General features: G+C 38.9%; 1 protein-coding gene across 4 annotated transcripts in view; it reads right to left on the bottom strand.

Moving 5' to 3' along the window:
* Window positions 1-27,188, bottom strand: part of KCNQ1 (potassium voltage-gated channel subfamily Q member 1) — a 364,018-nt gene that overhangs the window by 262,385 nt on the left and 74,445 nt on the right. For all 4 annotated transcript variants that reach the window (XM_074585726.1, XM_074585723.1, XM_074585724.1 and 1 more), the window contains exons 3-7: window positions 13,689-13,815; window positions 11,892-11,970; window positions 10,838-10,934; window positions 10,087-10,227; window positions 1,115-1,225 (exon numbers count right to left, since the gene is read on the bottom strand). In XM_074585726.1, coding sequence (XP_074441827.1) covers window positions 1,115-1,225; window positions 10,087-10,227; window positions 10,838-10,934; window positions 11,892-11,970; window positions 13,689-13,815 — 555 coding nt within the window. The remainder of the gene's footprint in view (window positions 1-1,114; window positions 1,226-10,086; window positions 10,228-10,837; window positions 10,935-11,891; window positions 11,971-13,688; window positions 13,816-27,188) is intronic.

Raw genomic sequence — 27,188 nt, 5'->3', positions numbered from 1 at the left:
AGAGATTACAATGGGGGGGGTTGGGGGGAAGATGCTTTAAAGGCAAACTGATGCTGGCGAGTCTACAAATCTACGTTTAATTACCCTCCTCTGCAAAAGGTTGCATAACTTTAAAGTAAGCGACTAATTTTAAAAAGCTAGTGGAGTTTTAATAGTTAGTACGTTGTGAAGGATTTTTGTGACGGTACTGGCATAAAAATATTCTTATCTATTCTGTACTTACCCCTATTACACTAACTACACTACGACACTAACATCTGCTAACACAACTACTCGTATCACTGAACTGAAAAACTTGCAGGAAAATAAACATTTTATCAGCACAATTCAAGTTACACAAACATTTTAACAACGCAATTCAGGAGTATTGCTACATTTGTGAAAAAAATGCCCTTAACTACCCTTGGCACTGAACATTTTGGGTTTTCAAATCAGAGCCCAGGTTTCACTGACCTTGAATTTACCTTTGGCAATCAAGTACCTTGTTTCTTGTTAGAAAGTACTCGGGAACCTGTTTTCAGTGCAAACAAAGTGCCATAACGCCTTTAAAAGCTCAGCCCTAGGTCACTTTTGAAAATGGTACTTTGGTAATGGACAGGTGCTAATTTGGCCAAGAGCTGCATCAGCGTCCCTGGCTGCTTAACGTTGTCTCTCTGACAGCGACACCTTTTCTGCAGCTTTACTAGAAGAAGGATGTGTATGAGAACTCTACAGTTCAGTCTGGACCTAATCAGTTGAGTAAACTATGAGTAAATGCCTTAAAAGACCAAAGCATCACTAAGTCCCTGAATCCAGAAATAATAAGCATGAGAAATAATTTTCTTTACATTTCTGAGATGGGCAGAAAAAGTATTTTGAATTAAACATCTCTTTCTCAAATACATACCAATTCTAGGGTTGCATACAATAAACACTGCGTATTTACCTTTTTTAGCTACTTATAGAAGTTCTTTTCCTTCTACAAGCTACATATGTCTTAATACAATATAAAAGTTGAATACAAAGCTTTTGTAATATCGTGTTAAATGAAAGGTTAAAGAATCAACAACAAAAGTTTTCTCTGACAACTAATGAATCAATGCCAAATTGCCAGCCAAAGCACAGGATAACTTACAGCAGGTAGTGCAAAAAATGAAATTGCGAATACTGAAAAACAAGATGCAATGGTCTTTCCTATCCAGGTCTGAGGCACTTTATCCCCATAGCCAATAGTTGTAACGGTCACCTGTAAAGAGAAAAACATAAAGCATTACAGCTAGTATTGATGTGGCAGTGTTGGGCTGTTCTTTCTTCCTTTTTTAGTTATTTCACGGAAACATCAGTTGCATTCCTGACTCTCCCAGTGACAGTCTGTCTGACATTGATGAAGGTAACTCTCCTCTCCAGGTTTGCTTCCCCATCTTTAATAGATGGGAAAAGGTACAGGAAATTGACTCACAATAAAATACATGTTTAAAATCTTGTAAAGTAAAACCATTAATTTAAGTCTTCATGGCTGAGGCAACTTTACAGCGTATGAAGTTACTGGGATATGGGCTGCCTGCCCACGTCATACACTTTCCTTAGGGGGAGGCTGCCAACAGTTCCGAACTGCTGCTTTTCTTTATGGGCAGGAGATGTTTGCTGAGAGCATTACAGGGCTGTTGCATAGAAAGAGTATATACAAACTGTAACCATGGACTATGACTGGGGTCAAACATGAAATATTCTAGAGAATAATATTGGTATAAATAGCAAGAGAAGCTGAAAAGTTTCCATGCAGTAAAAATCCTGAAAACATAGTCTAACGAATCACTAATTCATAGAATACATCAAGAGCAAGAACAGATAATTTAATGCACACACACAGGAAACATCTGTTGAGTTTGGCTTTCAAAACACTGAAGTAAAGATTACCACCAAGGTAATGTAGCATAACAAGGCTTAATAAGTCATTATTTGCATGAGCTCAAGGAAAGAATGGATTTGTTTGAAGCAGAAGGATACATTTGGCATCTGAGAACAATTTAAATTCACCTATGTCACAAGCTCTTTCTGAATTTGGAAATTTGAGAGATTTTTATCTGTGGCTTTGAAGAAGGCTAACCAAATGAGCCTGTGAAATCACATGAAGCTCTCAAGCAGCTGAAGCACACATTCAATGGCTGGCTGTCCAGATTTTCTTCTGACAGGGTGGGCTTCAGCTGCCCAGGACACAGAGGATGCTAGTCCCAGACAATAATATACACAGGCCATCCCCACCTTGTCCTGCAGCTGCTCCTAGTTCACCTGTGTGCTGTAATGCAGGATACCCAGCGACTGCAGAAACGCAGGCAATGCCCAGGGCAGCATCTCTAAGGGAGGAGGGAAGGGAAGGGCAGATTTATAGAGGCAAGATGGTAAGAGGGTGAAGGGATGGAGAACCTGGATTTGGGGAAATAAAAGGTTGCCACAAGCGCTTCAGGAAAAGTGTGGTTGTCTGCCACTTTAATAATTTTCCACTCCTACTAAAAGGTGAGGGAGATCCTGTGGATGTAAGTTCCAACCTTAGTTGTACTTCAGAAACAGACTAAGCAAGCCACCCATACTCAAACTGTCCACCTTCTAAGCAACATCATTACACATCGGTCAAACACGTGACAAAGAGTCAGCTCCAGCTGCTTGAGGTGCTGATGTTACAAGCTTTTTTGCAAGTTATTGATATTCAAAACACTCAAGTATTAGCATTTAATTTTTAATACAAATTTTTAAAGTGTGGCTTATTTCCAAAACTGTTTCCTATCCTACAAAAGTATTTTAAGAATGAATAAGTTGAATTAAGAAGCTTTGCCTGTGTTCCTGAAATTGTTAGTGAAATACTACCTTAAGTTCAGGACCTGATGAGGAACTGAAGGGATGACTATCTCCTTACCTACGTAAGAGGGTAGTTTAAAAAAAAAAAATAAAATATATATACACTAAATTCTAATTGCAAGTTCCTATTAAAAGAAATGCTATAAAAAAAGGAAATATAATTATGGGAAAGTCATGGCCTCTAATACCTTCTTACATAGAAGATTATGAGTGAAGATAGTGGTTTGTGCCTCAGGTTTTTTAAGATTTACAAGTCCTTGTCACTGAAAAGTTTTATCGACTACTCCATGTTACAATCTTAACGTCATGTTTAAATATATACAATAACTAGAAATGTGAAAAGAAAATAGGTGCTTCTAAGCTGAGTGAAGTATAACTGAAGAAAAGTTCATACACAACTAAGAAGTATTTGTCTTCCCTTTCCCACCACCATCCCACCCATCTCTTCTGAATTGGTCTATATGAAGCATCAGTGACATAAGAAAAGCATTTTCTGTGCTGTTTGGGAAGTGGACGGGGGTTTTTTTTTGGGGGGGGGGGGGGGGGGGGGGGGGGGCGGGGAAATCCACCAAAAAAAAAAATTTTAGGAATTGGGTTGCAAATCAAAGTGTGTGTTTACGTTAACATTTTTCTCTGCCCTCATAACTCTAATCCATCTACAAAGGCATTGTACTCCAAAATTACATTTTCTTTTTTCCCCAAGATATATGCTGTTGAAACCTTACATGCCAAGTTTCCGCCCTAAATGAATTTTTATAGCCAGATTATAACCCCCTAAAGAGTACAATACTAATTTTACAGTTGTAAAATAGGATCTTATAATGGAAATACTGACTCAACTTCTACTCTAGCATAGTAAATATGTTGGAATAATGAAATTAAATTGATCCAAGAGCTCACACATTAAATCTTCATTGCAAAGCAGCACGGAAAACTAATTGTTTTAATTAGGAAAAAAAATCATATTCATCCATTGACTATTTCAGAACTTTGATCTGATGTACATCACCACAGGCTTTGCTATTAAGACTAATCTTGTTCCTATTAAATATGCATGAATAGTCTAAAAGAGGAAATATAAAGCAAAAATCCCCACCGCAAGAAGAAATAGTAATGTTCATCAGCACTGACTAGGCAAGGGATTTTTTTCAAGACTATCATGCTAACGTGAGCACAGCAAACCGATCAGGTGAGTAACAATGCTCTGTTGATTAAATCCTTGCTGTGTGCCTTGCAAAAATTTGGATAAACAGCTACAAAATAAAAGAACGCATGATTCAGGGGCATTAAAAAGGCAGACATCACAGGACTGAGGGACCAAACATAAGCTGAAAAATTAGAAAGTCAGGCATTAAAGCAAATAATGTGAAGGCACCTCCTAGAAAATACCTTAACTACTTTTTTTTTTTCTATATTTGCAGCACTGTGACTTCAAAACCAACTGCACTAGGTACTGTTTTGCATACCAAATACTGCTCAAAATTTTCTGCCCCACTTGCAATACCCATCTTGATTAAATCAAGTAATATAAGAACAACATCCTGTGATATAGCAGAAACATCAACCAGCTCCAATAGTAATTGCAAAATGGTTTGAATGCTCTCCTGTACGCCTAAGCGTAAGGAACACATTAGAAGCCTTTCTACTGCTTGACAGCTTGCTCAGTCAACTGCTTTCATGCAAGTTGAATATAAAGTAGAATCTTTCCAAGTTGCTGAAATCCACACAGCACAAGCGCAAACTCATGCTCTTAATTCACTGCGAAGCATGCGATCTGTATAAAGCTCAAAAAAACCCCTAGCAATCTTTTGATATTTTGAATTTTTCGAATGACAATGTTTTTCTTCCTTGTGCATATAAGGATGTTAGCAATAAGAACTGATTCACACAACAGGAATTCCACTTTCTGCTCCTAATCACCTCTACAAACATTGCAGCACCCTGAGAAGATTCAAGCTACATCCTTCAGATGAACAAGATAAGAGACTATGTTCTCCAGGACACAAATGTTTTGAAACTTTGGAATTAAAGTGTCATCCAAAGCTGAAGAAAGAACTTCCTGGTCACTACTATTATACAAACATTTAAAGGGGATGTTTGGATTCTTTTTCTTCTAAAATTTCAGAGTCGTTTTCATACAGTTATCATTGCGGGCTCACACCACCATTTTTCAGCCAGCTGAAGTACGTAACTGAGACACAACATCTGAAACACTTCTAATAACGTAAGATGTGAAATGAAATAGAATGGAACTACACATCCAATTGAAAACAAAACAAAGAATATATTAACTTCGGTGTCATATCTCTTAAATAATAGATCCTCAGTGCTGCTGAGCCATCGCTTTTGGATTTAATACCTCCTCAAGGTGTTATTTTCAGCCATCAGCCTGTTCCAACCAAATTACTGGCCACTCTAAGCCTCCTAATCAAATGGTGGCCCAAACTAAACCATCTCCACTTGTGAGATCTCAGAAACAAAACTAGATCAGTCTTAAAAAAACCCAAACCCAAACAACTGATGAAAATTAAGTTAGAGCATTGAGCTCACCTAAATTGGCAGAGCCTGTTCTGTGCAATGAAAAAAGGGACTACGGCAGCTTTAACCAAGTCAGTAAGAAAACGAGGAAGACAGGAAAACCAGAGCAAAGTTAGTTTCAGCCTCCCACAGGCTCATTTCAGCAGGAGTATCATTTGTGCTAATTATTGAAATCTAAATGAAAGCCAAAATCCATAATTATAATTATTTTCTCTAGATCTTGACATAGAAAATTGTCTATATTTTGAAATACTGTACTTTTGTTTCATCAAATGGAAAACAATTGTTGAAAATTTCTGGATCCTTCTAGATATATTATTTTTCCTAGCTCCTTGATATCTTTTGATAGAGGCTTAAAGATATGGGAATTAAGAAAACAAGCCCCAAGAGTGTTGTCTAAATGTAAGAATATCTACATCTGTACTTTGTAAGTAAGAATTTTAAAAGGTTTCTCCACATCTACCCCACAGATCTTTAATCTTTACTAAATGAGAACAAAGTGTAGTTTGAACTGCTCATGGAGTTAAAGCTCAGAGATGAGAAGGCAGTTACAAGATGCAGAGGTTGCACACAAAAAGCATTTAAAAATACTAACCCTTACATCTTCCGTCCCCCTCTTCAAAAATTCTTAAAATAACCAACTTCCTCCAAAAATACCCAAACGCTTTGGCCCCAAATTAGGAGTGGGGGGTGGGGAGGGGAAGGATATAACAGGCCTGTAGTTGGTATTCTTGACTTGTAAACCACAAAAGGAATAAAAATGAAGTGTCTCCTTCTGTCTAACACTGAAGTCAGTGTACAGTCCTCAACAGCTTTTTTAATTTAGATGGGGGGTAGGGGTGGTGAAAAGGGTTCCGAATAACACAAAATCCCTTTTATGTGGAAATTTTTCAACGTTTATGTTCAGCTACGTATAAATTAAAGCAGATTTGTTCAAGTTTAGAAGTTCTACGCACATGTAGTTTCAAGTGGTATTTCCAGCAACTTTTCAGCAAAGCCTTCCCACGATTTTGATTTTCAGTTTACATTAAGTACATACTGATAGGCTTTGCTAAATAGGAACATGGTTTTATGTATGCTTAGAAGTAAACAAATTTATCAATGATTTGTTGAATTCGGTCCTTGGTGAGAAAGCACATATCAATGAATTAAAGGAACAAGAAACTCTTAACTAAAGCTGGTACTTGCAGATAATTGCCCGATCCATTTCAAACCGATTCAAAGGAAGAGGCACAGTGTAACATCCATGCATGGCTATATTCAGTAATTTCTTGTGGCAAATAATGTTTGTGATCAAAGAGACCCTTAGCACAATCCATATCATGGTTTTCCTGAAGGATATTTGTTCAGATGCGAGGGTTGGAAATTGTGTATCATTTCAGAGGATATGAAAAGGAGAGCTCCCCCCAACTCTGCCTGAGGAACGACTGAATTTAATGCTTAAGGAGAGAGGAAAAAAAAAAGGAAAAAGAAAAAAAAAAAAACACCACAAATAAAACAGAAACAGTGAGCTGATAACATTCCCTGAGGGTGGTCATCATTGACAGATTTGGTAAGAATGTTTAGCATCTTAACTTTTTTTTTTTTTTAATTCTTGTTTTTATTGTGCAGAATCTATACCAGGTCTTTAAGACTCTAAGTCTGAAACAGAGTAACTTTGAAAACGTGCACTGGGGACCTGAAAGATGCATCATGTTACTTATATTTAACTTTCAAACACTAAACTTGTCTTTTGAAAGGCATACAGATATGCAGGCATTGGCAGAATTATTTATACAACATGCGCTCCATTCAAAACCAGCAGTAAATAATACAGACAAATCTTTGTGTCACAAGGTAACCTTAGGTTTCTTCAAGAAACCCATAAACTAGAATGGTGAATAGCTACAGCCAGAGTTCTCAAGGAAATTCAAATAAAGCCCAGGAGACCAATTTACATATGGAAATGGAAAAGCAATATGGATTTATAAATAACAACAATGACAATGAAGACATTTAATTAAAAGTTATGCACCCTATGGGTATGTCTATAAGTCAGCAAAGCACAGTAATACAACAGTACCCAATTCCAGATGCAGTTTAGCTGTGGTAACACAGACCTTTTATATGGTTTACTTTATGCTATGCTACATATTTTATTGTTTGTACCCAAAGAACTTGTTTAGCAGTGTGGGCATACGCTGAGGTAACAAAAAAAGTGCAACGTGGTAAAGAGAGAAAGGGGATGGGAAAATGTTATCAAGTATTTTTATTTTAAAGTATTCTCTACTCCATAAGGTAAGTGCACTTTCAGAGGTGAGATCAGCTATGTTGCCAGACACATCACGTATCTATGACGGTGTTTGAAACAGGAGCTGTGAATGGTGCTCTTATGCGTGTCCAGTTCAAAACAGAGTGAGAGAGATTTTCAGTGACCAGGATTTGTGGCGTTCAACCAATTCTGAAAACTCTGGCTAACACAAAACTTTTGAGACCTAACACTTTGAGAAGGTTTTTGTATGAGTTTGAGACCTTCATTAGGAAACATCCTGATACTTAAGGACCTCACCGTTACCGTCCTAACTTTAAAGGGCTTTTTCCTAGCAGAAAGCATGGAGAATATTACAGCGTCAAAACACCAGGAACGGACCGACCCGAATCCATTTCAGTATTGTATTGCTAAATCCTTTTAGTAGTAGTACAGCATCTGCATTTAGAGCAGAACAAGGACACTAAACGCTATTTTTAATATTAAAGAAATCACATTTTGGGTTCGTTGAAAGCAGTCTCACATTTCAAGTGGCATGCTGCAATATAATAGGAGTTGTAACAGAGAAAGGATATTATTATAATTAAACTTATTGATTAAATAAATTTATTGTAATTAGAAAGACAAAATGACTGGCATGCTTATTAACTGAGCAAGAAATCCCCGAAAGAAGAATATTTCGATATCCTCACAGATCGTATTGCTTCTATGGAAGGCTTTACTGTATTTTCAGTAAGCCAATCTGGTCTGTCACATACTCAATTTTTAATGCCAACGCCAATGACAGCATGTGTTTTTAAATGCAGCTACATCTGCCACTGTTAATTACCAACTCATCTGACCGCTGTACTGGAAAATAAAAAACGCCGTGATGACATGAAAGCATTGAAAAAACTACTTGCCAGAAAGCCACTTCCTTGTGCTACACAGCAAGTTTTCTGATACTAAGAGAGGCTGCATTTAACCAGGCCGGACAGCAAGAGGAAAGAATTCTGCAGCAGATCTTAGAAGCAACCTAAACAAACCCCATTTGATTCCAAAAAGGCTACATATTCATTTCAGCAGCAGGAAACCTGCAATAGACTTGCTCTTCGAGAGATCCTTCCTTCCTGAAACAGCAAGCGGTACTGTTTGTAGAGAGAAGACTATATAAACCCCCACACGCAGAGGTTTATTAGAAATATTTAAAAAAAAAAATACCTGTTTTATTAGTGAAATGGAGGTGTTGGTCCTATCGTTCTTTTACGTAAGAGTTACTAGTGGTCTCATTTTTAACAAAAAAAAAAAAAGAACGCCTTTTGATTTAAAGCAACAAAGAGAAAACTCTAGAAGATCAGCACATTTTGAAAATGCAAGCATGGAATCATTAAGTGATTTTAAAGTGCATTTTAAAGATCTGTAGCACTTAATGATGACAGTTTGTTTTATTAAGCTACATACAATTAAAGCAGATAAAAACAAGTCATTGCTTGAATGCTAATGATAAGGAAAAACAGATTCCAAAAAGTACTTTTCTTTGAACTGTAATAGGAAAAGGAAAGGGAAACAATTACAGATGGGAAATCCCAGAACAGAGCAGCCAACCTAATATTTGCATATCATGTGAGAAAACAAAGAGGGAATTGTTACAAGCAGAAACTACAAAATTAAAGTGTTTACAAAAATATAACCCCAGAATAGAGCTGCCAAACTAGTAATTTCGTATAATAAACGAAAAGAGAGAGACAACTGTCACTAGCAACAGCAAGAAAGCAGAACTTTATTAGCAGAACTAAAGACACATCTACACCACTAAGTGTGGCAGCACCTTAGAGAAACATGAGAAATCTCTGAGCAAGATGGTACGTCAACAGAGCACAGACGAATGCCAGAGAAGGATACTAAGTGGGTTCCTATGCAACATAATCACTTTAAAACAGTACTATGCCTGGATTTCTGAAGTATCTCAGATGCTCCTTCTTCTGGAATTAGTCCATTCTGAATACACAAGGGATTACTGTCCCAAGCCGAACTGCAAACCATAGATATCTGTTTTGTGGGGGGCTTTTTTCTCCACACACCCCCCCTCCCAAAAAGGGATGCCCCCACCCCCAAACAAACCCAAAAACACTAGCCCTGATTTCTCGAGACTCTTACCACCTTAGAAGGTTGAACACTACCATGAGAAAGGCAGCAAGAAGTAATCACTATAACAGAAAGCAAGACAGGATAAAGAAATAAGAACAGATGTTTCTACATCTTGTATACATAATTTGATCACTTCAGATCACATAAGACTATAAACACCAAATAAAACTACTGACCATCTATAGCGTTTTCTTAGTTTCATAGGATTACAAAACCAGAAAGTGTATTGAAGCAATAAGAAGCCATTTCAAAGTGCTGTTCTTACTCCATGCTTGCTTGAACTGTGCTCCACATTTGAACGTGTTAACTACTTTTAGTACACGTGAAATTGCTTTACTTACTACTCCCCACCACAGGGCATCTGCATAGCTGCCAAACTCTGTTTCTCCAGAATCATTTACAGCATCTTTTTCAGCGAGGTACACAAAATATGATGAAAAAATCAGGCCCAGAAATCCAATGTAGAGTGTAGTTATCAGTTCCTGCAAAGAGAATCAAAATAACAGCATTATGATATTGTTGAGACACTTAACTTACCTATCACTGATGGTTTTTGAAAAATGATTGGAACAGAAGAACGTAATTTCAGCATTAGTAAACATTGACTGTTGTCTGTGCAAATTAACAAAAATCCACTGAACTCAATGGTGAAAGAATTTACACCGTAGCTGATGAGTTGGTCCAGCATCCACGTTTCAAACAGAGTCAAAAAACTCCTCACTTGCACGTGTGACTCATTAACCTTTTGGTCACCAAAAAATAGTTGGCCAATTTTTTCAAACAGTGCCACATTCAGAACAACTTTGGGATTTAGATATGTATTTTTAGGAATATTGAGACTACTTTTCAGAAGTCATGTTTTCTGTGGTTACGTTCAACTACAACTCAAAAGTCTGCCAAAGTGGAGGTGAGCATTTTAAATCTTTTTGGAACTTTTTGTCCCTTGAACAAGGAAAAACCATACTTGGTTAAAATAAATGACTGCCTGCCTCCACATTAAATATATTTGACATCACCAGCATGTCTGTTTACATGCTGTTCTGAATATAAGGACTCAATTATTATGCCATTCCTTAGAGTACTCAAACTTACTTGTCTGTGTATGAACACTACTGATCCCAGCAGCCTCCATGTACCACCCTGACGGTCGACATGCAGCATTCGTAAAATCTGCAGAAAACGGATGCCCCTGGAACACAATTTTTAAATAAATAAAGAGACTAAAGATACAAGAGAAGAAATAGAGGCAGAGAGGAGAATTCTGTCTCTCCCAAAGGACTGTCTTAAGGGAGAGACATCGTATTTTATGTTAGACTTAGCAGCCTGTCTCTTTTCACTCTATTCCCCCATCTTTCACCTCGTTCGTTATGAAAACAGCATGGGAAGATTGCACAAGAGAAGGACAGATCTTTGTACACATGGCTAGTCAGGATAACTCAAGGATTCAGGAATTTTGGACACAAACTTTGAATGCTCTAGAAATCATTCATCCACTTATATTTGACCTGGTTGCCAGGATGGGAACCAACATACAGAAACACCTGACTAAAGATCTGAATTCTTCACCTTTGAGCAATTTGAACTAGGCAGTCCAATAATATTTTAAAATATTCTTTTTATGAGGGTCATTGCAATCCTAGTACACTGCAGCTAGTGCACAGAGCACAGTACACTGCCCTGTACTCTCTCATTCAAGAAAACCAAGCAGTGTGACCTTCCTGAGCACAAGGTGGATTCAGGCCATTAGGAATTCACAACCGCTAACCTCAGGCATTTTATGAAGAAGCAGCTTGAAGACGTCAGGGACACAAAGCATGAAAGATTTGCTATAAATCGGAGCCAAGAAACTAAAACAGGATTTGGGGAGAACCCACCTAGTTGAGAAAAGGGAGCGGGGGTATGCGCACCTCTATCCCCACCAGACATAAATGCATTACAACCAGACAACACGCGCCAAATTTTCTTTCCCCTACACTTAATGGGGTCACTGTTTCACAACCATATATGACCGGTGATTTGCTCTGTTACATGACTCTGAGCAGTGACTCGTTTTCTCCTGCAAGAACTGAAATAGGAGGTAAAAAAAGAAAAAAAAAAACAAACACCTTACTCAGAAAGCAATATTTTCTTTATTGCATATAATTACCTGATAGCTGAGGTTGCAAAGACTTGACCTTTAGAGCCCACACAAAGAACTATCATGGAAGCAACAACTACAATTAAATCTGGAAAATAAAAGTCAATCGAAAAAAAAAGTTAGCAGCATCTTGCAATACTTCTGCAAGACTGTTACTAGAACCCATGCCAATATTACTTTAACAATTTGAACAGTCACCCCAAATTAAGATTTTTGTTTATATATGAAGAGATCTCTGCTGCAACATATAGAGAAAATGTAATTGTGTGATATGACAGAGGTTTTACTGGGCTAGATCCAAGAAGGCCCCATTCTAGATGAATGACAAGATTAATATGAGTTACTGTAAAGCAGCCTCAGCAGCCCAGGAGGAATTTCAGCAGTTTCTACCAATTATCTCTTCTGTGTATCTTATTTTCTCTGCTGTATTTTATTCATTGACAGAAGTTTCGGGGATTATTTCATATATAAGACAACCACCTTATTATTATTTCATCTGTCCAGGTCTAAAAGGGAGAGAAAAATTGAAATTACTGCATGAGTCTTATTTAGTTTAGTCAGTCATTACCCTAGAACTGTACTCTAAATCTCTGTGCCTCAGGCCTAGTTCATTTTGGAAAGGAACCCTGTATTTTGGAGACTGAAATAGTTCTTGATACATATCAGGGAAAGCGGAACTTTGTTTTGTTATTCCAAGCTGAAATAAATTTAATTATATTTCAGATCCCTTAGTGTTCTAGGTCTCAAGAGAAATGGATTGTGGATAGAGCACAAAGATGCAGTCAAAGCCATTTTATAGTTGCAATCACACCTGAGATACAGTTGTTATTTATATATGTGCACAGAGAAGCTAAACTATTTTATGGTTGCAAAAATACCTAGGTACAAAATTTTGTAACTTACGTTCAGGAAAATTGTAGACAGTTTATGAAAAACTATATCCTCTACTCAATAACAAATAATGTTTCCGAGTAGTGGAAAGAACTATGCCACAGAACAAGAATTACTATGCTTCTACAACAATACTCCTTTTCCAAAATCTGGTTTGTTTGATCCATTTTTATTTTAAGTGCTTCAGGGCAAGGGTCTTTACATAGTTCTCTCAATACTGGCTAACAAAATGCAGATTGGTTTTGCATTATTATGTTTCTTTCATTGAAATTGTTAAATGCATGACAAGCATTCAAAAAAACAATGGCTTGTGACATTTACGGAATATATGGATGTAATTTCTAAGAACACTGAAGTCACATTAGGAAGCCAACTGCAGTAAATATCAAGGGAAGTCAGGTCCCCAGTTCCAAATGCATCACTGAAAACCATATCTGAATTCAATAGATACGCGAAGTAACTACAGTGCATCTAACATACTCCACCATGCAGTACATAGTTCAATTAGAGTGCAAAATAAACTCATAATAAATTATTCAAAAGGCTGCTGGGGAAAAAAAAAAAAAAAAAGGGCTGTTCAGTATCTTTAAAAAATACAGTTGTAGCTATTGTACAATGTCTGGGATCCTGAGGACACAGGAGACAGGACTATGGCCAAGACATTTCTGGCAAAGCTTCAGATCACTTGTGAAAAGAAAACACTCTGCTCTTCTGGAAGAACAAATCAAGCTACATTTGTTCTCAAATGACAGTCCCATGGATTCCTGAAAGGAAATTCAGACCTACGTTAACACAAATGACAAAAGCTCTTACTCTAACTTGGCTACAACCGCTGCAGAAATTCCACTTCTCAAAACTTTCAAGGACAACTTTTACTTGTTGTTTGTGTCACCTGTGCAAGTCATGCATACTCACCAATGATTGAAATAGGCTTCCTAGCAAAACGAAGCCTTCCCCATATTCCAACATATTTACTGCGGCATCCTGCTGACCATAACCGAACCACATATTCTGTTCCAAAGAACACCACTAATACAATTTCCTAAAAGAAACAGACAGGGAACTAGGTTAATTCTCTACTGTATGTCTTTCATCATTTTTCAGAATATATTAGGAAACACTAAGATAAAATGGAAAATTTGGAAGGTGAAAAAAATGTCAGCTATACCAAAAATGATCTAAAGTAACAGAAGAACCCATAAGAGCAAAGAAATCAAAGATTAAGAGCAAGTTTAAATACTTTAATTGCATGCAGTTTGGCTTGTCTACACATATGAAAACTGAAAACCATTCTGTGCAATTCACTTGGTCTAATTCAAACAAAAGGCTTCCTGAATAAGCCAAAGAAAACAAGCACAGTCTGTGTTGAGAAGATGAGTATTTTGCTAGCATATTTCAGAGGTGTGCTTCACGTTCCATTTACTGTATCAGCTTAACCTCCCACTTATTTTTACTTTTTCAGTCTTCCTTTAATTTCACGTGGATTGAAGAAAGATGTCTAGTACTGGTTACCAACATGTCCATCTCCAGGTGCACTGAAAACATAGTGAGACCGCAAGCACGCTTCTCCCATCCTCTTGGCAACAGTTAGAGACCTCAGCAGAAACAGAAGTCCAGCCTGAAGCACTGCTGGGATCGAGCTACGTGTTAACCACAGACCTGCACTGAAGTATGACTTTGGAAATGCCTACAGTGTGACAGATGTCAAAGACACCTGACATTCTTGTGGATTAGACAGAGGTACGATCAGGTCATATGTGGAACTTCGTCAATGTGCAGATAAACCTTCCTTTTCTAGAGACTGGTTGAGCACGGCATACTTAGTTTCCTTGAGTATCAGGGAGCTGCAATACTTCCTTATCAGCCAACTCCATTAACAACCGGTCACATTCTCTGTCAGAGCCAACAGCAAAATCTACTAATTGGAATGGTAACAGCGGCTTGTCATTGAAAACACACAGCACACAGCATATGGGAAGCGTAAAGCAGAGAAACCAGTCATAAGGTATCACAGTTACATAGGGTGATGCAGGTGAAGAGAACGAGCTGCTTATTTCATAGAGTGATTTAATACAAAGAGGAACTACAGAGAAGACGACATGCTGCTGAATATTTTATCCAGCCTCCTCACATTTTTGCAGGGCTCCCTGCTACTTTTCATAACAGACTGGCAAATGGGACTCAAGATGGTACCCGTGATTATTTTCTAAATTAACTGAAATAACGAGGATACAACCCTAGTCCGGTCAAGATGAACGGGAGTCACATTACCAGCTTCAAAAATGCATGGGACGTTGCCCTGAATACTGAGGGAAATAATAGGTATGTGTACAGCAAGAAGCAGGGGGAAAAATGTTATGCATCAGTTGCCTTTGCTATAATCTTTTTGTGGCTCTAAAATGCCAGTCTCCTGATGGCATAACAAACTGCTCCTCTTGGGGCACTACAGTGTTGAAATTCGACTCCGTGACACTTCTAGACAAGGTAGGAGAACATTAGCCAGGACTCTTTCCCTTAGTTTTGACAATCTCATAACCTGTGCAAGATGTCAGATGCAGCAGAAGAGCTATCACAATTGTTTATAGTCACTTGTATTCCAGTTAGATTTTCAAGAGATAATGAAACTGTCCAGATCGTTGGTTGTAATAAACATGAACCTCAGACCCTTAGACCGAGCCAAGAATCTCTTCTACAGCTTTGTTCTGAAGGGATCCACCAGAACCCTTCACCTTTTTTCTTTTAAATTGGACTATTATTAAATATTTTTCAATAAAATAAAGCAATAATGAACGTCATAAATCTAAAGGAACAGCATCTGCAGCAGATGGTTTAAGGAAAGCCTGTGTCTTATGACAGAAGCTTCAAAATGCAATGAAACTCTCCCTTTGTCCAATTTCACCTAATGTCATTGAAGAACCTGCAACGAATGGCAAAATTATGAGCCATGCTTTACATGAGGTAACACGTCACAGCAAAATAAAGCACCATAGGCTGTCTTTTCTGATCAGGTGGATTGTATTCATTTCACAGACATAGTCAATAAACTCTAATATCCAAGTACTTTTCTGTATGCAGAAGGCTCGTACACCTCCTTTCATCACTACCACGAAGGCAACTCCCTTAACAAAAGACAATAGCAACCATACAGGGAGTGAAAACTGCCCTTCAGTCAAAATAACTAATTTGAGGAAGGAATACGTGGCCTCGCATCATATGTGTTTGCACAGACAGTACTGTTCAGATATCCCCAAAAGCAATCACCAAAAGCAAAAGAACAACAGCAGCAACAAATTGTCTCGGTAGGCAAAGAAAAACCCAGAGAAAAGTTAATGTTTTAGCACAATAAAGCCACAAACAACCCTCTGAGTGGGTACCGTGGCCCTGTCAGGATCCCAGTTTCAGTTTTATAGCAAGAAGGTAGGAAGTGAAAGCCTGGATTGTGCTTTAAAGAAGCGTGTATTCTCTGCGTAGGAAATTTGCATGGGAGTTGTGCGCGGACGTTTTTTAAAGGCCCTCCATGGTTCATTGGCTAACAGGCACACCGGCAAGTATGCAAATAGGGGCTGTCCCAAAGACAATGCGACAGACACGCAGTCAATGGTTACTGTCATCCAGCTCTTTGCGTGACATGCAGACAAGCTTAGAGAACATTGATTGTCCTATAGACTCCGGTGACTGGAGGGAACGACCAGTCGGCTTACACCAAGACACATTTTTCACTCCTGACGGTTTGATAAAGGCTTATTGACCTAAATGAGACCCAAGTTATTCAGGGAACATCGGGGGTGAAAGTGCACAAGCTGTTCTTCATGGTCATACACAAAAACTCCAGGTATCCATTAGCAACTGGCAAATTCCCCCTCCCCTGCCCGTGGCTGTGTGACAGACAAAAGTGTTTTTAATATCTTGCGTTGCGTAAGTCTAAAAAGTAGTCTCCTGGGGGTGGGGGAGGCTGATGAATTTCTGTTGGCACACACTTATATTAGCGTCCAGAAACTTGCAGGCAACAAGGAAAAAATACATTAGAAAATTATTCCTTCCTGAGCTACTAAAACATTGCCTGTATTTTCCTGATTAACAGCTTAACATGAAACTTTACATTAACTAGAAGGGTGCCAACCTGGTCCTTAGTTCACGTATGGTTGTGGTAATTATGGCTAATTCCACTGAATAGGAGTTATCCTGGCAGAGAGCAGCAATGCCTCACACCTGAGAATTTCAGCAAATCTGTGTTGTACTACAGATTCATTTGGTCTACTGTTTCTTCAACGCTTTGTTCTAATTGCCTGCTTAACACTTTCCTACTAAGTGCACTGTATAAAAGTTTGTGCTTCTCACAAGGTAGACTGAAACATGGCTTCGAGAAGCTGATACAGGAAAACGGAAGGGTAAGTGCTGAGCAGACAGAGAGGATGTAAAGAATGAGTGAAGTAAGAAACAAAGCAACTTTCAGCACAAGTGAAAAATTAAAATACAGAAAAAACAACTGCCTGCAAAACACTAGTGGGAGTGGGGATTAAAGCTCAGAGGAGTTTTCTCGGTTAAAATTACAGACACACAATAACAACTGCACTGTGCAAGGACCCACTCAACCCCATGTTGCTTAATTGTGATCTTTTTAAAGTGTGAAAACAGAAATACAACACTGAGATAAAAACCTTATACTGGCATGGTAAAAAAGAGCCCTCTGAGATGTGACAGTCATGTACCTTTGCACTGTGGGCATACAGAAGCCCTCTTGCTTAAGAGGAGAGACTTTTTTTTCCTTTTAATTATAGATTTGTACATGGTACCCTCCCTTCTGACATCCTTCCTGCTCAGCCCAAGCGCATGCTTAATGCCATCCTCATGCCTTCTCACACACATAATCCCAACACAGCCAAGTACCACATTAACTCTGGATAAAGAGGTAAAGATGAACATGAGATACAAATGTAGATCACTTTTCTTGAAGAACTCTACCAGTGTCAGTAACTCTCCAGCTGCAAGCAACTTCTCACATGTAAATTCACAGCACTTTCAACTAGAAGGAACAAGTAGACAAGACTAGTGTAATAAGCCTTGGGCATTTCTACAATGGTACGGTGCTTAGTGAAACTACAACAGATCTCCAAGCAGCCATTTCGCAGACACCAGGGAACGAAATATCTCTCATAGAGACCAGTAAAGGACCTTGAGTCCTCACTGATGCACTGGTGCAGAAGTGGGGTCAGCGTGTGGGATCTGTTTCAGGAGTCTTACAACGGATTTTTCAGTGCATCTCACTACTCACTTTCATGTTTTTTGACATGGAAAAAGAAGCTCCTTTGAGCTGATCAGGTATAATATGAACAGCTTTGGGAACTGCTTCAAGTATAATGAAAGAGCCATTAAAACATAAAAAGTTATACTCAGCTGAGACAGATATGTCATAACTTAATCACCTGGCTAAAGTACAGCTCTCACCACATGATGAAGGAACTTAGGCAGGACCCATAAAAACACAGTCCCCTGACAAACATCCCCATGCTGTCTGTCATTGCAATCTGTATCTCCACAGTTCCCATGGATTAATCGCAGTTTCATAATAAGCCCACACAGCGAACATACAGGGAAGGGCTCAAAGAACAGATGTGATGAAAAGTCCGCGTATTAGCTTTGACTCTACACTGAAGAACTCAACCTGCTATGGGTAAGGACACTTTAACTATCACCTTGACAAACTGTGGGATGCCATTAGGCAAAAGAACAAGAAAGTCCCTTCCATCAGAGGACAAGAGGGAAGAGTTACTTATGACTATGACCAAATTGAAGGAGGAACCAGACTTCTTCAGCTGTGTGTCTGGAGAGTCAGATCTATAAAAACAAATACACACAAGTATATTAGCAAAATATCTGCTTTATTTTGCTAATAAATGCATCTTGAAATGCCTTTCTTTTACTACTCCACCCCCACTGGATTGGAAGAGCTACAATCCAATATTAGGAGGCATCCAACATCCACACTATGGGATAAAGCGTAGTAGCAACTCCAAAAGGAAGGGCAGAGTCCCTAAACTTTGCTGAAGGAGATGTTTTTAAGCAATTAGACAAATTAATAGCTTGGGGAAAAAAAACCACAACAAAACCTTGACACAGGATGCATCATGACACCATAACAACAGCTATTTAACAGATAAAGAAGTTGTCTCTGGAGGCTGAGAAAGCATCTGCATAGAGAATATATTGCCTGAGGCTCCGCCTGTAGACCTCAAAGCTGTAACTGGTCATGGAGCATCACAGATGTTCATGCAGCCATTTGATGTGGGAGGACTAGATGAGGTCATCTGAAAGCTGTTATGATCAAAAAATGCCTTTACTCTGAATCTAGACTTTTTTTTTCTATGAACTCCATAAACATCAGAGAGGTAAAATACATGTTTTAGGATCAAGGGGGTAAAGTATACCACTACGTTATTCTGATTGGCTACCAAAGACAACATACAGCTTATTCCATCTGCCATAGAGATGGCTGCCCTAAGAGGAAAGGGAGGCAACAAGCACAGGAAAACAAGAGGCATTGATGAAGGGGATGATTTTAAGTCTCAGAAGCACAAAATTCTCGTAATGTAAGAATTCCCTCCCACCCCAATATTTTACCGGGAATACTACTCCTACCCATCTCTGCCATATCACAAGCTCTATTACATTACCCTCATTGGAGGGATCAAATACGTTATTCCCATGACTCTTTCAAATCTGGCTTCTTTCAGAGTCTAGCTTCAGAGATGATGAAGTTCCCAGGAATTCCTTTAAGCAAGGAAGTAAGTTGTCCCATAGCTTATATAGGGGCTGCATGCCAACCAGCATTACCTTCAGCTATAAGATTCCTGTGGCACTACTTGCACCGATACCTATTCGTAAGGCAGTGGAAGAGCTCTGCTACAGAGCTAGTGTGCCAACAGTAAAGTGGAACTGTAACCTCTCCACAATCTCAGGCAGCAGTGGCGGAGCAAGGACACTGCCAAAAGTTTTGTTCAGAAGTCGTGACAAGGAGGTCTCTGAAGGAGCCAAGAGAGGGGACAATAGATCTGCTGATGCTAATGCAAAGCGACGAGTGGGGCAAGAATGGGGCATTTGCCATCAGGCAAGGGCTGTGGAGCTGGACTGGGCAACAGAGAAACAGGCCCAGCATCTTCACAAGCAGGGAAGCAGCATATCCTCTACAGCCGCCAAAAGGTCAAAAAAAAAAAGCAGGAACGCGTCTCATCTAGAGCAATAGGTTGCATTTACACTCAGAGAAAGGTAGCAGGCAAAAACCGAACCACTGCAGGCTCTGCGTTGGTTCAGAGAGAGCCAGAGTCCCCTTCACAGCACACTGTTCACCTGACACATCAGGGCTTGCAAAATGCCTCAGACAGCACTTGTGTATAGCCCAAACAGGGTATGCAAATTAACAGCAGCGAAGGCAACTGTTTCTTCTAATCTCACTCACTTTGTATAGAGAGGCCCCTCTTTGTTCTGTTGAGAAAGGCAGGATTTTTTTCCTGAAAGCTGGCCTGTGTTTTCTAAGATACACAGAACAGCAAAATCAGATGGCCTAGGCAAACAGACAAAGACAGACACCACGCTCAATAAAGTAAAAATCCCAACTTGATGAAGTACAGATCAAAAATAAAAAGATAAATGGTTTTTCATATATATAAACACTTACTGAGCAACACCAAGTGCCAAAAGCGCTATTTAGGATTGGGGATTTTTCTTCCTCTGCTTAATTCTCCCTTCCAAAGATCTTGTAAATTGCATCTTTTCAAGTGAGAAACAGTACTGGTAAGTTTAAAAAAAAAATAAAAGTGTTTAAAGCCAGAACACTTGGTGCTCTTTCCTTTAAAAAAGCCTAGTATCATTTGCTAAAATTCTGTTATCTAGCATATTTGGCACCAAATGATTAAACAGGCAACAGGAAACAAAAAACATGGTATCAGCATCACATCTTCACAGGCCTGTAATTAATCTTAAGTTGTTACTGGATATCATTAAAGTCCTCTTATTAATGTTTTTTAATTAAAATGAAATAATATTTACGTAAATGCTGATGTTCTGAAGAAAAGGGACACTTACTAGGAGACAGAGTTAGAACAGTTGATTGTGCCGAAGCTTTTCTATTTACCCCTTAATCGGTGCCGAGACACAGAACAATAGCACTGGGACCAATAAAGAATACTGCACGCCTGCAATTTTAGGTTGAGATTTTCCAAAGGCTCCGAGCAACTAAATCCGATTGAATTTCAATTGGAGTTGGGCACCTGACTCCCTTAGGTGCATTTAAAAAGCCTTTAATTGATTTCCTTAGCTCCCTTCTCACTCGAGGCTCCAGCCAAATCCAAAACGCAGGCAGTTGGAAGTTTTTCCACCGACTACAAAAGGCCTCGGATGTCAGTGGGGTGAGTCTGCACATGAAGGCACGGTGTCAGAGCACGGCTGCCTCAGAACAACTTTCCACACTGTCACCCCTGCACAAGTCCCTTCATAACACTGTCGTCTTTAGCTTCTGAACTTCGTCGCTGATGATATTCCCCAGGAATTTACAGAAGTAAATTAAGCTGCGCTTGCACATTTAGTTTACGATACTTGTTTTAGCGCGGCGTTCACAAAGTATGCTCAAGAACCAGACTTTAAACCCAAAGTATTTGGCAAGAGAAAGGAAGTGTCAACATGCCAACACTGGCGCAAAAATGATTAAAAACCCCACTCCTTTTTGTTTATTTCATGAAGCTCTTATTCAGGGCTTCACAAAAGTCTCTAGAAGGAATTCGTACAGGACTCTCTCCTTCAAAGTGAAAAATGCTCTGGCGTCTACCCAGTGCAGCATATGCTTAATTTTATATCTCCCTGAATTCAAAAGAACTATTCACCTACTTAAGATTAAGCACACATGCACACAGTTCACAGAGATGCATACTCATTCATTAGTACATACAATATGCTAATACGAGTAGAAAGGAACTGTTACAGACTATTAAAAAAAAAAAAAATCAGTCTAAGCCAAGTAGTCTATTTTTATGTTACAGAGAACTTTTCATATTAACACTATTTACACAGCGGCTACTTTCCCTGATCTGATTATTTTTATCCTGTCAAGTATCTTGTTGCATGCTTTTTATTAAATAACCTTCCTCGCTCATTTTTGAAAAAGCTACTTCATATCCACCGTGTCCTACACTGGGCAGTTCCGTAAGTCTTCCCTCTGCTCCACAGCTAACATTGAATTTACTGGGGGACCTCATGAAAAGACTGCGTGCCTGTTTGTTTCTAGCTGTAAATGACAGGGCAATAAAAGCTATTGCATCTCCCAGAAAGCCGTGTTTCTCTTATACCCTTAGACTATCACAACACTACTCCTTTCTGAGAGAAAATAAATTTTGCACAATATTTCTTACCTGAAAGCAGAGTCACACAAAAGGAAGAATCTGTCCGTTATCAGCCTAGCTTAACCTGCAATAGCTTCACACTTTGTATACTTACAAGAGAACGTAATGGTAGACGGCATTTTTAAGATGTAATGACCGAGCTCTGGTCACCTCCTATACAGTTTGGTAACAGCAACACCTGAAATCTAGTGGTTTCAGGCATACTAATGCACTTTTGTGTTTGAGGCCACACTGTGATAGTAACCAGGAAGCAACAATACATTTTAAACAGAAATTAGAAAGATTATTGATGAAATTTTTGTTCCACTGGTTTTGAAAAGGGGCAAAATAAGCTTTCTGTGAATTTTTCCTCCTTACTCATCTCTTTTCATTCTATTAGCAAAGGGCAGAAGAAAAGATGAAAAAGACCAGTAGGGATGGGAAGCTAGAAACCTCTAGTTTTTAGTTATCTTTTACATTAAATGAATGTTTGCTCTTGAAAAATTCAGAGTCATATTTTACACAAACTGCAGACAGGTTTCATTTTATATTTCAGTTTTAGTGATTGTTAGTAATAGCCCTGCCCTCCCTCCAAGAAAGGAGTTACACAATGGTACTGTGTGCTAGACAGCCTTGCTGCAGGATTCTCAGCTCCACCCTTCCAGCTCCTCTACGTCGTATTCAGCTTTATGGGACCCTCTCTGGGATGTGATGCGTGTTCCGCAAGTAAGACATTTCCAGAAGAGTGAGATGTCACCAAAAGCAGGACATGACCTCTACTTCTACATATAGTCATGATATCCTCTTTCTCTAGAAGCAACATGTTTTCAAAATTCATCCTCCAAAAGTAAGATTTCTGGCCTGAGCAATGACCGTGCTCTTCAATAACAGTTTAACAAGAACTAAGTTTCAGATGGACTAACTCTTGTTTCAACCACCTCCAGATAACAAAGGGAAAAAGAAAATTTTCCTTTTTTTCCAGGCTGGCAGGCCAGCGTTGCAGGATAGAGCCGTCAAGTTCTGAAACAAAATCCTGTGTGGTTAGAAGTCGGGCATTCCTTTCACACACCTGGGCGACCGCTGCTCAGTTAACCAGTATCAGGCTCAGCGTTGATAAGAGTTCAAGTGCCATATTTCTGTTTGACATTCCCATAAACACAACCTGCCTTTGCCTCAACATACTTGAGCTCTCTCCCAGGCCTGCTCCAGGGAATACGCATCATGCTCTTCCACACAGCTGCAAAAACAGTCACACACTAAACCTGTAGTCCAGGCACTTAATACTCCTCACAGGAAAACACATGTGGTAGTTTAAGCTAATAAAAAACCCTCTCAGATGCCATATGTACACAGCCCATTCAGTCAGCATTTTACAGTTGCCTCTAAAATTTGTGAAGGAGGAGAGGAGAATTATTTGACGTGCAAAATAAACCTAGCCGAAGGCAACAAAGTCAGCATTTTCAGCTAAGTGGCAAATACATTTCACATACTGAAGGCAAGTAGTTTCCTCCTTGTGCCCATTTCCTGCGCTCGTTCCAATCAGCGAGCATTAAACAGTTGCGGCTATCATTCAGCGCATCAGGATTATAGCATACCAAAATGGGAAGTTAATTTATACCAACCAAAGCACACAATTAACTCAGCGCAAACTCTCCCTAGAGCTTTGATAATGTTCCAAACGAACCAAACTAAACTTACATTTGCAAAATGAAGATATAAGCCAGATCTCTCTGAAGTCGCATACCCCATTAACCAAGCTACCGTTATGTGCAAAGACTTATATTTGTACTCGGATTCATGTTTCTATCAGGTTTGGGTCCAACATAAATAACTGGTGCAACAGAGGCAGCTCTTTGCAGAATTCAAAGTTACGAAAGGAGAACTCCAGCTCTGTGAAACTCCCTTCACTCACTATCACCTTTCCCGTGCTCCCTTTACAAATAAAGGACAAGTGCACTATTCATTACTGGAAGAAAAAAAAAAAAAAAAATCTTTAAAAAGCCACGGCCTTCTCAGTGGCAGCTGGTCTAAGCTTCAAGACATCAAATACCTCAGGAAACTAATAGGCATTATATAGAATTAATTTAACAAAACAAAAACAAAACAAAAAAAAACAAGCCAAAAAAACCCCCAAACAAACAAACAAAAAAAACCAACCCACCAACCCCAAACTGATATTTGGCAGAATTCAGCAACTCTGTATTCCAAAACCCTTTGGAAAAGGAGAGACTTTATAAAAGCAATGCCTAAGACATGTCAAGAATAAACCAAAGGCTCTGCAACAGTACATAGGCTAGCAGGCAGCTGATGGAGCAAGCAAAAGCCACCTGACCAGAGGAATCATCCTGTGGAATGGTACTTGAAGAGGAAAAAACAATTGCGACTTGAAGGAAGAGGCACAAGGAGCATGGTTTAGAGACAGATGAGCTTTTTCTATGCTGAAACATTGGTCAATGTAGGACAGATCTAGGGTCTACTTGAAAATACACGTTATTAGAACAACCAAGCATTGGTTATGCATTTTAAATGCATTAATACATCAGAACATCCAACTGGTAGCAGTGGAGCAGAACTTCATATTATTGCATTACTATTGCACTCGTTTTTCTAAAGCTTGAGGCATATCTGCTCTTCACGTGAGTTATACTTCCAGGTGATACGTGGTACGATTTTTTTTTTCTAGGAACAGATGAATTTTCTAGGGCCTTCTCTTTGATCTGAGATTTACTGTTGCTTAATTAGGAATTAAACTAAACATGTGTTTGGAAATGCCCAATTTCCCAACATTTTTTTTCTTAGTACCTTATGTGATAAAGTAAATGGCGGTCTCTACTCCACAGCTAGATGAATTCTGGCAGTAATTTTTTTTTTTTTTTTTTTAAAACGTCAAAAGATCATCCAATTTTTAGTCTTTCCTTTTACACCTTCTCTGTAGTTCTCAATATTCACTGTTTCAAAAAGCTGGGTTTAGTATGTAAGTCCTGCTTAGGCCTCTCAAGATCCCATTGTGTTAGATGTAAGTCTAGTCTGGACACCGAAGGTCTTACTGCCAAACCAGAGAGCTAAGATTACCCGCTGGAACCAGAGATGCTCATCCCACCCAAAAGATACTTGTTCAGCAACTGAACTAGTAAAAACTGATACTTGTACTAGTTGTCTTAACAGAAACGAAGCAAGAGGTTACGTTCAAGAAAGGTGAGTCCTTGCTTTAAAGCTACTCAACCTTAGTATTTACTAACCCAACATGCGAGCCACCGCTCTATGTGGCAAACAGCTGAAACATGACATTTCTTGCATCATGTCATTACTGAGAGGCGACAATGTTCTTTCCACTGTAAAACGTTCTTTTAAAGCAATATTTTCTCAGCATGCAAAATAAACAACTACCAAGCTAAATTCTTTTCTAGGACTAAGGGGGAGGAAAAAAAGGGAGTTCTGATGCACAGCACCCAATTACTGACACATGAATAGTGCATGTAATGAGTTTGGGTTGCATCCTTTTTTAAGGCTTTATAAGCCATAAGCCATAAATGGCTTTATGGCTTTACAAAAGAAATAGTATCTCAAGTGCCCAAGACCTCTAGAAATGATCAGAAGTCAAAGGCTTTAGCCAGCCTTACAAGAGGAAGAGGCTACTTAAACTGAAGTTCAGTTTGGGTAGTTTTCCAGTTTTCTTAAAGCGTAAGTAAAGGTGGCTAAAATATGGAGGCCAGGGTCAGAGGCCCGTCCTCCTCTGCCGAAGGGAGCAGTTACAAGGCAGCAAAACCAAACTCACCTTTTTGGCAAATTCCTTCTCAGTGGATGAAATGAGTGGGTCTGCCACACTCTGATCTGCGTCCCATTTCCAGCTCTGCTAAAAATGGCTTTAATGACAACCTCGTGTTTCCCCTTTCCTGAACACATAACGCGTTGCACATTTAACTTTGTAGGGAAGTGTCAATTAATAGTACTGTTCAGGGTGTCATTAATAACAATTACATTAAATTAGAAAAGCACATAAGAGACTGCTTTGTGTACAATGTGCATTTCCTCATAAGCTGGATGGCCAAAGGAAACCTACTAGACATGAAAGTATGGCACAGCTGTGTTCCATAACTGGGTATTTCAATATTTATAAGCTATTGCACTTGTGATACCAAAGCTGATGATATGAATGCATGTTTTAAGAAGTCCATCAATAAAGCTTTCCTCATTAGAAATCTGCCCCTAGCATATTACATCAGAGAATTCTGTTATCGTGAATCATATTACTTGTCCCAAATGGCATACTGCTAAAACCAGAAACACTGTGCCTATTTAAACATCCTGCTTTACGGTACTCAAAGAGTGGTAGAACTCTCTGGTAATACTTACTATCTGTGGTTTCACACCTTTTGAGTAACAGTAATGAATATTTTATGCTATAAAGACATGAAGTGTGTTCATCTCTGGCCCTAAATCACCCTGAAAAATGCTACGAAAGTCCTCTATAAACATTTTGTGAATGATTTGCAGGCCGTGGGAATTATCTTGTCAATGAATTTGATTATTTTTTATGTTTAAGAAGATAGCAAACAATGGCAACTGTAGAACAAGCAATCCATTCTCAGCGCAACACCGAGTAGTTACCATGTGACTCCTAGTATTGCTGTGAGAAGTCACATTTGACTATTTCAGTCTTAAACATGGATATGTTCTCTTTTAACATGCAGAACAGTGTGAACAATCTTGGGGGGAGGGGGGGATGTGGAGACGAGACACGGTCGGACACTGGAATCTATTGCAAACTGAAGGTATTTGTATACTAACTGGCTACTGCACTGATGTTTTCCATGGAAATTTCAGCCGCATTAGTTTTGGCAGCAATTAAAGACTACTTTTGGAATCCTTCATAACATTCAAGGAGTTCCTTTTAACTTTACTTCATGTTCTGTAGTTCTTTCTACTCTTTAAAGCAGGATTTATTTATTTATTTTCCAACCTTCAACTTGTTTTACTGTTAAAATAAATACAAAGATAAGTCGGGCAGAATTTCAGGCTCAAAGGAACCCCGCTGAAGTATTTATTC

The sequence above is a fragment of the Larus michahellis genome, chromosome 4 (genome assembly GCF_964199755.1).
Source record: "Larus michahellis chromosome 4, bLarMic1.1, whole genome shotgun sequence".
NCBI classification, from domain to species: Eukaryota; Metazoa; Chordata; class Aves; order Charadriiformes; family Laridae; genus Larus; species Larus michahellis.
The sequence above is the reverse complement of the archived record's forward strand: the minus strand, read 5'-3'. Positions and strand labels throughout refer to the sequence as shown.